The sequence below is a fragment of the Oncorhynchus masou genome, chromosome 23 (genome assembly GCF_036934945.1).
Source record: "Oncorhynchus masou masou isolate Uvic2021 chromosome 23, UVic_Omas_1.1, whole genome shotgun sequence".
In the NCBI taxonomy this organism is placed as follows: Eukaryota; Metazoa; Chordata; class Actinopteri; order Salmoniformes; family Salmonidae; genus Oncorhynchus; species Oncorhynchus masou.
The window spans coordinates 7,193,212-7,210,333 of NC_088234.1; the positions used below are offsets into that span (position 1 = coordinate 7,193,212).

General features: G+C 50.7%; 1 protein-coding gene across 1 annotated transcript in view; it reads right to left on the bottom strand.

The window, feature by feature from the left end:
- The window catches only part of exoc6b (exocyst complex component 6B), a 180,225-nt gene that overhangs the window by 106,364 nt on the left and 56,739 nt on the right, over positions 1-17,122 (bottom strand). Inside the window, exons 8-9 of the mRNA XM_064931017.1 lie at positions 13,865-13,933; positions 564-647 (exon numbers count right to left, since the gene is read on the bottom strand). Coding sequence (XP_064787089.1) covers positions 564-647; positions 13,865-13,933 — 153 coding nt within the window. The remainder of the gene's footprint in view (positions 1-563; positions 648-13,864; positions 13,934-17,122) is intronic.

Below are 17,122 nucleotides of genomic sequence, written 5' to 3' on the forward strand. Positions count from 1 at the left end.
TGCAGTACAAGGTGAGGCGAGGGGTGATATCTACCATGTTAGAGTGGGGTTGCAGTACGAGGTGAGGGGTGATATCTACCATGTTAGAGTGGGGTTGCAGTACGAGGTGAGGCGAGGAGTGATATCTACCATGATAGAGTGGGGTTGCAGTACGAGGTGTGGTGAGAGGTGATATCTACCATGTTAGAGTGCGGTTGCAGTACGAGGTGACGGGTGATATCTACCATGTTAGAGTGGGGTTGCAGTACGAGGTGAGGGGTGATATCTACCATGTTAGAGTGGGGTTGCAGTACGAGGTGAGGGGTGATATCTACCATGTTAGAGTGGGGTTGCAGTATGGGGGTGATATCTACCATGTTAGAGTGGGGTTGCAGTATGGGGGGTGATATCTACCATGTTAGAGTGGGGTTGCAGTACGAGGTGAGGGGTGATATCTACCATGTTAGAGTGGGGTTGCAGTACGAGGTGAGGGGTGATATCTACCATGTTAGAGTGGGGTTGCAGTATGGGGGGTGATATCTACCATGTTAGAGTGGGGTTGCAGTATGGGGGGTGATATCTACCATGTTAGAGTGGGGTTGCAGTACGAGGCGAGCCTGTTTCCTTCTCTGATTTCTGTAGTAGTTCTCAAACTCCTCCCGGGAACCCTGGGTAAAAAACAACAACATGGACAACATCCTTAGAGACCGGCCGTGTGCGATGGCAACAGAGAGGAGACGGTAGCCATGACAACCCTTGGAACACCATACGTATTGACATTTATCAGTTACTCGTTTTATTTGTAGAACTGATTCAAAACAGGTTTGGATTAAAACAAATAAAAAATAAAACATTTGAAAGAGGTTAAAAGTCAATACGAAAACAGACGAGAGGATTTTGATAGAAAAACAAAAGTTTGATATTGGGTACAAAAGGCACTCTCATTCTAGGGAGTCAGTGATTGGACAGTCACTAAGGTCTTCTGTTTCCACTGGCGTCATCAATCTCTCTTCAAAGTCGAGCATATCTGTAGCATATCAGTCACTCACAACAGATTCTGCTCCGGTTCTTCAGTATGACTGAACCAGTGTCTCACACACACACACACACACACTGTTTTAGTGATAAACCCCAGGCCCCCTCTCCATCCTCCTCCAACAGTAGCCCCGGTCTCTGTCCTTATCGCCTCTAGCTGAGACCCAGACCAGGACCCACAGTACTGCCCCAGCCCAGAGATAAGATACCAAAGCTGGGCTGATAACCCTCCACAGTCAGGGAAGCTGAAACTAAAGGCCAGAACCATGCCAGAACCAGGCCAGAACCATGCCAGAACCATGCCAGAAAGATGCCAGAACCATGCCAGAAAGATGCCAGAACCATGCCAGAACCATGCCAGAACCAGGCCAGAACCAGGCCAGAACCAGGCCAGAACCATGCTCACTCACATCTGGTGCGCTGTTATAATGAAAAATGTTTCCAATAAAATAAATTCGAAACAAGATTTGATTGAAGACAAACTGTTAATATTTCCTATTATTAGGACCTTGGACGAATGCTTTTAAGCACCTTGGCAGTTCTCTCAATGAGAACAATGTCTATTGAAGAGACATACCACAGCAGTCCATCAGAGAGAGAGAGACGGGGTAGTGGAGGGAGAACGGGAGAGGGTAGAACGAGAGAGGGTAGAACGAGAGAGGGTAGAACGAGAGAGGGTAGAACGAGAGAGGGTAGAACGAGAGAGGGTAGAACGAGAGAGGGTAGAACGAGAGAGGGTAGAACGAGAGAGGGTAGAACGAGAGAGGGTAGAACGGGAGAGTTGAAAAGGTGAGTGGGTGAGAGGCTGCTCGAGGGGTAGAGGGCAGGGAGGTCTCCAGAGTAGTTCTACAAAGAGGCCTAAACTTCAATACAGGCCGTAAAGCTGACTGGACAACCTCCATGTAGTCAGACACACAACACCAACACTCTGGAGAGAAGTGTGGGGTGTAGGCAGAGGTCAACAAGACCCTCGGGGGAGGGAACAGCTATCGTGTGGGCTGTATTTCCTCACACTACCACCAAGAAACCTTCACTCTGCTTAAACTATTGTTTAATAATACACGCACGCTTCTCCAAATCGTCCAACCGCACACACACACACACACACGCAGTGCCACGTTACTGATGACTACAGGGTCTAAGGCAGATATCTCCAGTCATGAACAGAACAGAATGGTGTCTCTAGATTCTGGAATGTTCTCTACTGCCAGACAGACATCTTAGTGGGGAGGGGGGGGGCTCTCATTTAGGACAGTGTTGCCAGCAGGGAAACACACACAAAGACACAAACCACACACACGGACACAAAGACATAAACCCAGGAAGAAGAATCCCATTTCCAATCAAGACATTCATTTTGTTTTCTCTTCTCTCTCTCCCTCCGTCTCTCGCCCCATGTTTAAATACCACCATCTTACCATGATGGTGAAGACTGGACCTGAACAATATGCCTTTGTTCTACTGTACACACACACAAAACACCAACACACACACGCGCACACACACACAAATCTGATAGAAATTATGATCATGTAAACAAACGTTGGCCCTACATGGAGTTTTCCCTCAGACCAGAGCAAACGAGAAACACACGAAGAACCCTTCACTCCACTTCACCGACCGTTTAATACAGGCACGAACGAACACACACACACACACACACAATTGTCCAACCTCCAGGTATCAATCACATAATGAGCTGTCTTATGTTCAGAATAAGAAACCCAAATATTCTAGTGGCAGTACTCGTATGGTTTAGGGGTAGTACTAGTCTGGTTTAGGGGTAGTACTCGTCTGGTTTAGGGGTAGTACTCGTCTGGTTTAGGGGTAGTACTCGTCGTCTGGTTTAGGGGCAGTACTCGTCTGGTTTAGGGGTAGTACTAGTCTGGTTTAGGGGTAGTACTCGTCGTCTGGTTTAGGGGTAGTACTCGTCTGGTTTAGGGGTAGTACTAGTCTGGTTTAGGGGTAGTACTAGTCTGGTTTAGGGGTAGTACTCGTCTGGTTTAGGGGTAGTACTCGTCGTCTGGTTTAGGGGTAGTACTCGTCGTCTGGTTTAGGGGTAGTACTCGTCTGGTTTAGGGGTAGTACTCGTCTGGTTTAGGGGTAGTACTCGTCTGGTTTAGGGGTAGTACTCGTCTGGTTTAGGGGTAGTACTCGTCGTCTGGTTTAGTGGCAGTACTCGTCATCTGGTTTAGGGGTAGTACTAGTCTGGTTTAGGGGTAGTACTCGTCTGGTTTAGGGGTAGTACTCGTCGTCTGGTTTAGGGGCAGTACTCGTCTGGTTTAGGGGTAGTACTAGTCTGGTTTAGGGGTAGTACTCGTCGTCTGGTTTAGGGGCAGTACTCGTCGTCTGGTTTAGGGGTAGTACTAGTCTGGTTTAGGGGCAGTACTCGTCTGGTTTAGGGGTAGTACTAGTCTGGTTTAGGGGTAGTACTCGTCGTCTGGTTTAGGGGTAGTACTCGTCTGGTTTAGGGGTAGTACTAGTCTGGTTTAGGGGTAGTACTCGTCTGGTTTAGGGGTAGTACTCGTCGTCTGGTTTAGGGGTAGTACTCGTCTGGTTTAGGGGTAGTACTAGTCTGGTTTAGGGGTAGTACTCGTCTGGTTTAGGGGTAGTACTCGTCTGGTTTAGGGGTAGTACTCGTCGTCTGGTTTAGTGGCAGTACTCGTCATCTGGTTTAGGGGTAGTACTCGTCGTCTGGTTTAGTGGCAGTACTCGTCATCTGGTTTAGGGGTAGTACTCGTCTGGTTTAGGGGTAGTACTCGTGTGGTTTAGGGGTAGTACTAGTCTGGTTTAGGGGTAGTACTCGTCTGGTTTAGGGGTAGTACTCGTCTGGTTTAGGGGTAGTACTCGTCTGGTTTAGGGGTAGTACTAGTCTGGTTTAGGGGTAGTACTCGTCGTCTGGTTTAGGGGCAGTACTCGTCATCTGGTTTAGGGGTAGTACTAGTCTGGTTTAGGGGCAGTACTCGTCGTCTGGTTTAGGGGCAGTACTCGTCTGGTTTAGGGGTAGTACTAGTCTGGTTTAGGGGTAGTACTCGTCGTCTGGTTTAGGGGCAGTACTCGTCGTCTGGTTTAGGGGTAGTGCTCGTCGTCTGGTTTAGGGGTAGTGCTCGTCGTCTGGTTTAGGGGTAGTACTCGTCTGGTTTAGGGGTAGTACTCGTCTGGTTTAGGGGTAGTACTCGTCTGGTTTAGGGGTAGTACTCGTCGTCTGGTTTAGGGGCAGTACTCGTCGTCTGGTTTAGGGGTAGTACTCGTCGTCTGGTCTAGGGGTAGTACTAGTCTGGTTTAGGGGTAGTACTCGTCTGGTTTAGGGGTAGTACTCGTCTGGTTTAGGGGTAGTACTCGTCGTCTGGTTTAGTGGCAGTACTCGTCGTCTGGTTTAGGGGTAGTACTCGTCTGGTTTAGGGGTAGTACTAGTCTGGTTTAGGGGTAGTACTCGTCGTCTGGTTTAGGGGCAGTACTCGTCTGGTTTAGGGGTAGTACTCGTCGTCTGGTTTAGGGGCAGTACTCGTCTGGTTTAGGGGTAGTACTCGTCGTCTGGTTTAGGGGCAGTACTCGTCTGGTTTAGGGGTAGTACTAGTCTGGTTTAGGGGTAGTACTCGTCGTCTGGTTTAGGGGCAGTACTCGTCTGGTTTAGGGGTAGTACTCGTCGTCTGGTTTAGTGGCAGTACTCGTCGTCTGGTTTAGGGGTAGTACTCGTCTGGTTTAGGGGTAGTACTAGTCTGGTTTAGGGGTAGTACTCGTCGTCTGGTTTAGGGGCAGTACTCGTCTGGTTTAGGGGTAGTACTCGTCGTCTGGTTTAGGGGCAGTACTCGTCTGGTTTAGGGGTAGTACTCGTCGTCTGGTTTAGGGGTAGTGCTCGTCGTCTGGTTTAGGGGTAGTACTCGTCTGGTTTAGGGGTAGTACTAGTCTGGTTTAGGGGTAGTACTCGTCTGGTTTAGTGGTAGTGCTCGTCTGGTTTAGGGGTAGTACTCGTCTGGTTTCGGGGTAGTACTAGTCTGGTTTAGGGGTAGTACTCGTCGTCTGGTTTAGGGGCAGTACTCGTCTGGTTTAGGGGTAGTACTCGTCTGGTTTAGGGGTAGTACTCGTCTGGTTTAGGGGTAGTGCTCGTCGTCTGGTTTAGGGGTAGTGCTCGTCGTCTGGTTTAGGGGCAGTGCTCGTCTGGTTTAGGGGCAGTACTAGTCTGGTTTAGTGGTAGTACTCGTCTGGTTTAGGGGTAGTACTCGTCTGGTTTAGGGGTAGTACTCGTCGTCTGGTTTAGGGGTAGTACTCGTCTGGTTTAGGGGTAGTACTCGTCTGGTTTAGGGGTAGTACTCGTCTGGTTTAGGGGTAGTGCTCGTCGTCTGGTTTAGGGGTAGTGCTCGTCGTCTGGTTTAGGGGCAGTGCTCGTCGTCTGGTTTAGGGGCAGTACTCGTCTGGTTTAGGGGCAGTACTAGTCTGGTTTAGGGGCAGTGCTCGCCGTCTGGTTTAGGGGTAGTACTCGTCTGGTTTAGGGGTAGTACTCGTCGTCTGGTTTAGGGGTAGTACTCGTCGTCTGGTTTAGGGGTAGTACTCGTCGTCTGGTTTAGTGGTAGTACTCGTCGTCTGGTTTAGGGGTAGTACTCATCTGGTTTAGGGGTAGTACTCATCTGGTTTAGGGGTAGTACTCGTCGTCTGGTTTAGGGGTAGTACTAGTCTGGTTTAGGGGTAGTATTCGTCTGGTTTAGGGGTAGTACTAGTCTGGTTTAGGGGTAGAACTAGTCTGGTTTAGGGGTAGTACTCGTCTGGTTTAGGGGTAGTACTCGTCTGGTTTAGGGGTAGTACTCGTCTGGTTTAGGGGTAGTACTCGTCTGGTTTAGGGGTAGTACTCGTCGTCTGGTTTAGGGGCAGTACTCGTCGTCTGGTTTAGGGGCAGTACTCGTCGTCTGGTTTAGGGGCAGTACTCGTCGTCTGGTTTAGGGGTAGTACTCGTCGTCTGGTTTAGGGGTAGTACTCGTCTGGTTTAGGGGTAGTACTCGTCTGGTTTAGGGGTAGTACTCGTCTGGTTTAGGGGTAGTGCTCGTCGTCTGGTTTAGGGGTAGTGCTCGTCGTCTGGTTTAGGGGCAGTGCTCGTCGTCTGGTTTAGGGGCAGTACTCGTCTGGTTTAGGGGCAGTACTAGTCTGGTTTAGGGGCAGTGCTCGCTGTCTGGTTTAGGGGTAGTACTCGTCTGGTTTAGGGGTAGTACTCGTCGTCTGGTTTAGGGGTAGTACTCGTCGTCTGGTTTAGGGGTAGTACTCGTCGTCTGGTTTAGTGGTAGTACTCGTCGTCTGGTTTAGGGGTAGTACTCATCTGGTTTAGGGGTAGTACTCATCTGGTTTAGGGGTAGTACTCGTCGTCTGGTTTAGGGGTAGTACTAGTCTGGTTTAGGGGTAGTATTCGTCTGGTTTAGGGGTAGTACTAGTCTGGTTTAGGGGTAGAACTAGTCTGGTTTAGGGGTAGTACTCGTCTGGTTTAGGGGTAGTACTCGTCTGGTTTAGGGGTAGTACTCGTCTGGTTTAGGGGTAGTACTCGTCTGGTTTAGGGGTAGTACTCGTCGTCTGGTTTAGGGGCAGTACTCGTCGTCTGGTTTAGGGGCAGTACTCGTCGTCTGGTTTAGGGGCAGTACTCGTCGTCTGGTTTAGGGGTAGTACTCGTCGTCTGGTTTAGGGGTAGTACTCGTCTGGTTTAGGGGTAGTACTAGTCTGGTTTAGGGGTAGTACTAGTCTGGTTTAGGGGTAGTACTCGTCGTCTGGTTTAGGGGTAGTACTCGTCTGGTTTAGGGGTAGTACTCGTCTGGTTTAGGGGTAGTACTAGTCTGGTTTAGGGGTAGTACTCGTCTGGTTTAGGGGTAGTACTCGTCTGGTTTAGGGGTAGTACTCGTCTGGTTTAGGGGTAGTACTCGTCGTCTGGTTTAGGGGTAGTACTCGTCGTCTGGTTTAGGGGTAGTACTCGTCGTCTGGTTTAGGGGTAGTACTCGTCTGGTTTAGGGGTAGTACTAGTCTGGTTTAGGGGTAGTACTAGTCTGGTTTAGGGGTAGTACTCGTCTGGTTTAGTGGTAGTACTCGTCGTCTGGTTTAGGGGTAGTACTCGTCGTCTGGTTTAGGGGTAGTACTCGTCGTCTGGTTTAGGGGTAGTACTCGTCTGGTTTAGGGGTAGTACTCGTCGTCTGGTTTAGGGGTAGTACTAGTCTGGTTTAGGGGTAGTACTCGTCGTCTGGTTTAGGGGCAGTACTCGTCGTCTGGTTTAGGGGTAGTACTAGTCTGGTTTAGGGGTAGTACTCGTCGTCTGGTTTAGGGGTAGTACTAGTCTGGTTTAGGGGTAGTATTCGTCTGGTTTAGGGGTAGTACTCGTCTGGTTTAGGGGTAGTACTAGTCTGGTTTAGGGGTAGTACTCGTCTGGTTTAGGGGTAGTATTCGTCTGGTTTAGGGGTAGTACTCGTCGTCTGGTTTAGGGGTAGTACTCGTCTGGTTTAGGGGTAGTACTCGTCGTCTGGTTTAGGGGCAGTACTCGTCGTCTGGTTTAGGGGTAGTATTCGTCTGGTTTAGGGGTAGTACTCGTCTGGTTTAGGGGTAGTACTAGTCTGGTTTAGGGGTAGTACTCGTCTGGTTTAGGGGTAGAACTAGTCTGGTTTAGGGGTAGAACTAGTCTGGTTTAGGGGTAGTACTCGTCTGGTTTAGGGGTAGTATTCGTCTGGTTTAGGGGTAGTACTCGTCTGGTTTAGGGGTAGTACTCGTCTGGTTTAGGGGTAGTACTCGTCTGGTTTAGGGGTAGTACTCTATTGGAAAAAATATTTACTAATCAATAAATATTTATATCATATCAACAATAAAGTGTGTGTGTTTCTGTGTGTCTGTGTGCAGAGTTCAGTTCATTGTGTGTCTCTGTGTGTAGAGTTCAGTTCATTGTGTGTGTCTCTGTGTAGAGTTCAGTTCATTGTGTGTCTGTGTAGAGTTCAGTTCATTGTGTGTCTCTCTGTGTAGAGTTCAGTTCATTGTGTGTCTCTCTGTGTAGAGTTCAGTTCATTGTGTGTCTCTGAGTAGAGTTCAGTTCATTGTGTGTCTCTGTGTGTAGAGTTCAGTTCATTGTGTGTCTGTGTGTAGAGTTCAGTTCATTGTGTGTCTGTGTGTAGAGTTCAGTTCATTGTGTCTCTCTGTGTAGAGTTCAGTTCATTGTGTGCCTGACAAAAGTTCTCCAAGAGGTCATGACCAACCCAATTTTCTCTCTCTCTGTGTGTGTGTGTGTGTGTGTGTGTGTGTGTGTGTGTGTGTGTGTGTGTGTGTGTGTGTGTGTGTGTGTGTGTGTGTGTGTGTGTGTGTGTGTGTGTCTCTCTCGTGTATATGAAGGACAAAAACAGGAGAGAAGGAGAAGAAGAATGGTAAAGAACTAAACAAACATGAATGCTGGCAGGAACCAAAACAAACGAGGGAACGGGAGGGGGAGAAAGTGGAGCTGAGGTTGAGGAGGTCACACCTTTCAACACAACCCCCCTTTCCTTCCATTCACTCTCTCTCCTCCATCCCTCCCCGTCTCCTTCTCCTCCACTCTCTCATGCACTTCTCCAACCCCAGGGCAACCCCTCCACTTCTCCAACCCCAGGGCAACCCCTCCAACCCCAGGGCAACCCCTCCAACCCCAGGGCAACCCCTCCAACCCCAGGGCAACCCCTCCAACCCCAGGGCAACACCTCCACTTCTCCAACCCCAGGGCAACCCCTCCACTTCTCCAACCCCTCCACTTCTCCAACCCCTCCACCCCCAGGGCAACCCCTCCACTTCTCCAACCCCAGGGCAACCCCTCCACTTCTCCAACCCCTCCACTTCTCCAACCCCTCCACTTCTCCAACCCCTCCACTTCTCCAACCCCAGGGCAACCCCTCCACTAGGGTAGCCTAGTGGTTAGAGTGGTGGACTGGTAACCGGAAGGTTGCAAGTTCAAACCCCCGAGCTAACAAGGTACAAATCTGTCGTTCTGCACTGAACAGGCAGTTAACCCACTGTTCCCAGGCCGTCATTGAAAATAAGAATTTGTTCTTAACTGACTTGCCTGGTTAAATAAAAGGTAAAATAAATAAAAACCCCTCCACATCTCCAACCCCATGGCAACCCCTCCACATCTCCAACCCCTCCACTTCTCCAACACCAGGGCAACCCCTCCACTTCTCCAACACCAGGGCAACCCCTCCACTTCTCCAACCCCTCCACTTCTCCAACACCAGGGCAACCACTCCACTTCTCCAACACCAGGGCAACCACTCCACTTCTCCAACACCAGGGCAACCCCTCCACTTCTCCAACCCCAGGGCAACCCCTCCACTTTTCCAACCCCAGGGCAACCCTCCACTTTTCCAACCCCAGGGCAACCCTCCACTTTTCCAACCCCTCCACTTTTCCAACCCCAGGGCAACCCCTCCACTTTTCCAACCCCTCCACTTTTCCAACCCTCCACTTTTCCAACCCCTCCACTTCTCCAACCCCAGGGCAACCCCTCCACTTCTCCAACCCCTCCACTTTTCCAACACCAGGGCAACCACTCCACTTCTCCAACACCAGGGCAACCCCTCCACTTCTCCAACACCAGGGCAACCCTCCACTTTTCCAACCCCAGGGCAACCCCTCCACTTTTCCAACCCCTCCACTTTTCCAACCCCTCCACTTTTCCAACCCCTCCACTTCTCCAACCCCAGGGCAACCCCTCCACTTCTCCAACCCCTCCACTTCTCCAACCCCAGGGCAACCCCTCCACTTCTCCAACCCCTCCACTTCTCCAACACCAGGGCAACCACTCCACTTCTTCAACACCAGGGCAACCCCTCCACTTCTCCAACCCCAGGGCAACCCCTCCACTTCTCCAACACCAGGGCAACCCCTCCACTTTTCCAACCCCAGGGCAACCCTCCACTTTTCCAACCCCTCCACTTTTCCAACCCCTCCACTTTTCCAACCCCTCCACTTTTCCAACCCCTCCACTTTTCCAACCCCTCCACTTTTCCAACCCCTCCACTTTTCCAACCCCTCCACTTCTCCAACCCCAGGGCAACCCCTCCACTTCTCCAACCCCTCCACTTTTCCAACACCAGGGCAACCACTCCACTTCTCCAACACCAGGGGAACCACTCCACTTCTCCAACCCCATGGCAACCCCTCCACATCTCCAACCCCTCCACTTCTCCAACACCAGGGCAACCCTCCACTTTTCCAACCCCAGGGCAACCCCTCCACTTTTCCAACCCCTCCACTTTTCCAACCCCTCCACTTTTCCAACCCCTCCACTTCTCCAACCCCAGGGCAACCCCTCCACTTCTCCAACACCAGGGCAACCCCTCCACTTCTCCAACCCCAGGGCAGCCCCTCCACTTCTCCAACACCAGGGCAACCCCTCCACTTCTCCAACCCCAGGGCAACCCCTCCACTTCTCCAACACCAGGGCAACCCCTCCACTTCTCCAACACCAGGGCAACCCCTCCACTTCTCCAACACCAGGGCAACCCCTCCACTTCTCCAACACCAGGGCAACCCCTCCACTTCTCCAACACCAGGGCAACCCCTCCACTTCTCCAACCCCAGGGCAGCCCCTCCACTTCTCCAACACCAGGGCAACCCCTCCACTTTTCCAACCCCTCCACTTCTCCAACACCAGGGCAACCCCTCCACTTCTCCAACCCCAGGGCAACCCGTCCACTTCTCCAACCCCAGGGCAACCCCTCCACTTTTCCAACCCCTCCACTTTTCCAACCCCTCCACTTTTTCCAAACCCTTTTTCCAGACCTCTGCCCATCTCCATCTCCATCTCCTCTCCTATCTCCATCTCCTCTCCTCTCCTCTCTCCATCTCCTCTCCTCTCCTCTCTCCATCTCCTCTCCATCTCCTCTCTCCACCTCCTCTCCTCTCCATCTACTCTCCTCTCTCCATCTCCTCTTCCACATCTTCCTCTCTCATTCCTTACACACTTTCCCGGTCTTTCACTCTTTTCTCTCCCTGTCCAATATGTTCACTATCTAGCTACCAAACTTCCTCCATCGGTCAACCATCCCTCTTCCCTGTCCTCCACCTCACTCTCGCCCTCACTTTAACCCCTCTGTGTGAGCACTCTCTCCCCCTAGCCCCCTGTCCCTATCTTCCTCCCTCAGTCTCTCTCGTCCTTGCTGTGACCTCCCTATCTTCCTCCCTCAGTCTCTCTCTCTCTCCCCCTTTCCTTCCTTGCCCCAGTCTGTCTCTCAACTTAGCCTTGCTATAACCTCTGTATCGTCCCCCCCCCCCTCCTCCCTAGCTCTCTGTCCTTCCTCACAAAGTTCATGCTCTTCCGTTCCCTGGATGATTCTGTCCCCAGAGCTCTCTTAACCCAGACACCCTGTCTACACACACAAACACGGCCTCCAAACAGACACCTTGCCAGACCCCATGCCTCCTCTCCGCTGACCGCCCTGTCCCGGTCACAACCCCGACAAACACACACAAATCCAGACCACTGCTTCATGCCTGACCTAGTCCTGACCCAGTCCACCCAGAAACCTGCTTTGTCCCTGACCTAGTCCTGACCCAGTCAACCCAGAAACCTGCTTCGTCCCTGACCTAGTCCTGACCCAGTCAACCCAGAAACCTGCTTTGTCCCTGACCTAGTCCTGACCCAGTCAACCCAGAAACCTGCTTCGTCCCTGACCTAGTCGTGGCCCAGTCCATTCCTCCCACTCCCTCCCTTCCCATCCCTCCATTCATTCCCCCTCCCCCCTCTCCATTCCTCCATCTCCATTCCCTCCCTCCCTCATTAATTCCCCCATTCCTCCCCCCATCCATTCCTCCCCCCATCCATTCCTCCCCCCATCCATTCCTCCCCCCATCCATTCCTCCCCCCATCCATTCCTCCCCCATCCATTCCCTCCCTTCCCTTCCCATCCCTCCATTCATGCCCCCTCCCCCCTTCCCTTCATTCCTCTGTCCATTCCCTCCATTCCCCACCTCCCCCATTCATCCATTACTCCCTCCCTCCCCGATTCCTCCTGCCCTCCCTCCATCTCCCATTCATTCCTCCATCCCCCTCCCCCATCCATTCCTCCCTCCCCCATCCATTTCCCCCCCTCTCTCCATCCCCCCCTCTCTCCATTTCCCTCTCTCCATCCCCCCCCTCTCTCCATTCCCCCCCCTCTCTCCATTCCCCCCTCTCTCCATTCCCCCCCTCCCCATTCCCCCCCTCCCCATTCCCCCTCTCTCAGTCCCTATAGTAAACAGTAGCATGTCTCTGTAGTACAGTAGACGACAAGACGATATGTGTCGTTTATTATTACAGTCCATGGTTCAGACCAGATCAACAGACAGGAAGCCCTTCTATAAGGCATTGTAAACTACGGTTTCTCCTTTAAGGCCTGCGGTAACAAACAGCAACCTCCCTTAGGGTGTAACCACCAGGCTTCAACCAAAACCCTCTGCTGCCACTAATAATGGTGTGTTACTGGCTGGGCCAATCCTGTGGAGGGGGTGTGGTCAATTAAACTACTAAGGTGTTACTGGCTGGGCCAATCCTGTGGAGGGGGTGTGGTCAATTAAACAACTAAAGTGTTACTGGCGGGGACAATCCTGTGGAGGGGGTGTGGTCAATTAAACAACTAAAGTGTTACTGGCGGGGCCAATCCTGTGGAGGGGGTGTGGTCAATTAAACAATTCATTCAGTCCATTTGGGGAAAAACATGCAGAAAATCACTGTGGACATGATATGAATATTTAAAATAAGAAAATGTTTGGTTCATCAGATATATATATAAAAATTGAGAGATGAATGGAGGAGATTCTCATTTGTGCAAAAGACCGTCCTCTCCTCCTCCCTCCTCTCTCCTCCATGACCTGAACAGGGGTCAAGGATATGTCCATTAGTTATTAGGAGAACAGAAGAGGCCCCTCTCCTCAACTCCTCCCTCCTCCATGACCTGAACAGGGGTCAAGGATATGTCCATTAGTTATTAGGAGAACAGAAGAGGCCCCTCTCCTCTCCCTCCTCTCTCCTCCATGACCTGAACAGGGGTCAAGGATATGTCCATTAGTTAGTAGGAGAACAGAAGAGGCCCCTCCCCTCTCCATCCTCCATGACCTGAACAGGGGTCAAGGATATGTCCATTAGTTATTAGGAGAACAGAAGAGGCCCCTCCCCTCTCCCTCCTCTCTCCTCCATGACCTGAACAGGGGTCAAGGATATGTCCATTAGTTATTAGGAGAACAGAAGAGGCCCCTCTCCTCAACTCCTCCCTCCTCTCTCCTCCATGACCTGAACAGGGGTCAAGGATATGTCCATTAGTTATTAGGAGAACAGAAGAGGCCCCTCTCCTCAACTCCTCCGTCCTCTCTCCTCCATGACCTGAACAGGGGTCAAGGATATGTCCATTAGTTGTTAGGAGAACAGAAGAGGCCCCTCCCCTCTCCCTCCTCTCTCCTCCATGACCTGAACAGGGGTCAAGGATATGTCCATTAGTTATTAGGAGAACAGAAGAGGCCCCTCTCCTCAACTCCTCCGTCCTCTCTCCTCCATGACCTGAACAGGGGTCAAGGATATGTCCATTAGTTGTTAGGAGAACAGAAGAGGCCCCTCACCTCCTCGAAAGCCACGTTTCATCGAGGACGGTCGTGTGTTTTCCACCTGAGTCTTTTGTGGAAGAGTTCTGCCACACCCCCCTTTGAATCGGATTTAGTTTTCGCCGAGAAACGCAATGACATATTTAACAACGATACGCTACTTTGAAATGCCTCTCCTCGATTACCCTTCACCCCTTTTTTTTCTTCAAAATGCAGGCGAGGAGAGGACGGAGGAATTAGCAGAACCGATTGAGAATCTCTCAAAGTAACGGATAAAGAGAGGAGGATAGGTAGAACTCACCAGAACTGTATAGATGTGGAGGCATCGGTACACTGGAGAGAAGTCGACCAAATCCTGGGCCCCTTGTACCTGGGAGAGAGGGAGAAAAACATTATTTACACACACATAACCAAAGTATAAACTCAACATGTAATGTGTTTTTATGAGCTGAAATAAAAGATCCCAGAAAATGTTCCATACGCACCAAAAAGCTTAGTCCTCTTCAGATGTTGTGCACAAATGTGTTTACATCCCTGTTAGAGTGAGCATTTCTCCTTTGCCAAGATAATTCATCCACCTGACAGGTGTGGCATATCAAGAAGCTGATTAAACAGCATGATCATTACACAGGTGCACCTTGTGCTGGGGGGGGTCAATAAAAGGCCACTCTAAAATGTGCAGTTTTGTCACAACAATGCCACAGATAGTGAGGCATGTTGACTGCAGCAATGTCCACCAGAGCTGTTGGCAGATAATTTAACGTCCATTTCTCACAACCGCAGACCACATGTAACCACGCCAGTCCAGGACCTAACCCCCGGCTTCTTCACCTGCGGGATCAACTGTGGGTTTTGCACAACCAAAATAATTTCTGCACAAACTGTTCAGAAACCGTCTCAGGGAAGCTCATCTGCTCGTCTTCCTCACCAGGGTCTTGACCTGACTGCAGTTTGGCGTCGTAACCAACTTCAGAGGGAAAATGCTCACCTTCGATGGCCGCTGACTCGCTGGAGAAGTGTGCTCTTCACGGATGAATCCCAGGTTTCAACTGTACCAGACAGATGGTACACAGCGTGTATGGCGTCGCGGTTTGATGATGTCAACATTGTAAACAGAGTGCCCCATGGTGGCGGTGGGGTTATGGTAACTACCCTACTCAGGAACATTCCGTGTCATCTTGGTAAGCAACTCGTGTATATTTGGTGTTGTGTTTTAGGTTATTTGTCCGGCTGAAATGTGAATGTCTCCCAGTGTCCGGTGGAAAGCAGACAACCAGGTTTTCCTCTAGGATTTAGCCTGTGCTTTATTCTGTTGCTTAGCTCGAATAGTCCTCCCTAGTCCTTGCCGATGACAAGCATACCCATAACATGATGCAGCTACCACCACACTTGAAAGTATGACGAGTGCCTCCCGGGTGGCGCAGTTGTTAAGGGCGCTGTACTGCAGCGCCAGCTGTGCCACCAGGGACTCTGGGTTCACGCCCAGGCTCTGTCGTAACCGGCCGCGACCGGGAAGTCCGTGGGGGCGACGCACAATTGGCCTAGCGTCGTCCGGGTTAGGGAGGGTTTGGCCGGTAGGGATGTCCTTGTCTCATCGCGCACTAGCGACTCCTGTGGCGGGCCGGGCGCAGTGCGCGCTAACCAAGGTTTCCAGGTGCACGGTGTTTCCTCCGACACATTGGTGCAGCTGGCTTCCGGGTTGGATGCGCTCTGTGTTAAGAAGCAGTGCGGCTTGGTTGGGTTGTGTTTCGGAGGACGCATGACTTTCAACCTTCGTCTCGGGAGTTGTAGCAATGAGACAAGATAGTAGCTACTAAAAACAATTGGATACCACGAAATTGGGGAGAAGAAGGGGTAAAAAATAAATAAATATGACGAGTAACACTCGGTTGTATTGGATTCAGGATATAGAACCACATTTATTTTTTGCAGTTTGACTTTCTGTCTTATTGCAAACAACAAAACATTCTGTATAACAAAATATTCTGTTAGTATTGTGGAGTAACTACAATGTTGATCTATCCTCAGTTCTCTATAAAATCACAGACAATTAACCTTGTATTGAACCTAGTTAGGAAGGACGCCTGTATCTTTGTAGCGACTGGGTGTATTGATACACCATCCAAAGTGTAGTTAATAACTTCACCGTGCTCAAAGGGATGTTCAATGTCTGCCTTTTATTACTAATATTAATAGGTATTGGAAAACCTCCCTGGTTTGTGTGGTTGAATCTGTGTTTTAAATTCGCTGTTGGAATGAGGGACCTTACAGAGCGTGAATCCATTCTGAAGGCACTCAACAATCAATAACATCTAATCTACCAAACGTAGATTAACGACGAATGATGAGAAATAGTTCTGAGTGTAACGTTTTGTTCCACCAAAACCTTGACGTGACCTTGAGAGAACAGACAACAACGCGCTTGTTGGCCTTCCACACTCTGCTCACAGTCTTAAAAAAAAACACATCAATCATCTCTCTCTCTCTCTTCACCTCCGTCTCTCCCTCCCTGTGTCTCTCCCTCCCTGTGTCTCTCCCTCCCTGTGTCTCTCCCTCCCTGTGTCTCTCCCTCCCTGTGTCTCTCCCTCCCTGTGTCTCTCCCTCCCTGTGTCTCTCCCTCCCTGTGTCTCTCCCTCCCTGTGTCTCTCCCTCCCTCCCTGTGTCTCTCCCTCCCTCCCTGTGTCTCTCCCTCCCTCCCTGTGTCTCTCCCTCCCTCCCTGTGTCTCTCCCTCCCTCCCTGTGTCTCTCCCTCCCTCCCTGTGTCTCTCCCTCCCTCCCTGTGTCTCTCCCTCCCTCCCTGTGTCTCTCCCTCCCTCCCTGTGTCTCTCCCTCCCTCCCTGTGTCTCCCTCCCTCCCTGTGTCTCCCTCCCTCCCTGTGTCTCCCTCCCTCCCTGTGTCTCCCTCCCTCCCAGTCTCTCCCTCCCAGTCTCTCCCTCCCAGTCTCTCCCTCCCAGTCTCTCCCTCCCTCCCTCCCTCCCAGTCTCTCCCTCCCTCCCTCCCTCCCAGTCTCTCCCTCCCTCCCTCCCTCCCAGTCTCTCCCTCCCAGTCTCTCCCTCCCTCCCTCCCTCCCAGTCTCTCCCTAATAATTTGGTCTATTTTCACCTCTTAATTTCACCTACTGTTCTGACTTGGTGGTGCACATGTAGCCTATAACCAGTTTTAGACAAATGTAATCTAATATTGTAAGAACTTTAACTGTCTCCTTATATGTCCCCTATATTTATCTTACGGTTCTGACGTGGTGTAGAGGGAGAATACTGTAAGAACAGCCCATGTTCTGAATTCTGTTGCTGTACATTTCAAAAGTGCTGAACAAATAGTTACATTGACTGCGTCCGTCCAAGCTCGCTCATTAATGTCTTAATCTAAATGATGGATTGTCTCTTATCCGCTTGTCATTCCCTTATGCCAGAGTTTGTACATCTCAATTGTCAATAGAAACCACATTTGTTTAAGCCAGTCACCATATCAGCTATTATTTCTAAAAAGGCAGTAAATGAGGCTGTTTCCCTGCCAGAAAAGGTTCTGCTGATAACCAGGTGTAACAGTGGTAAGGTGT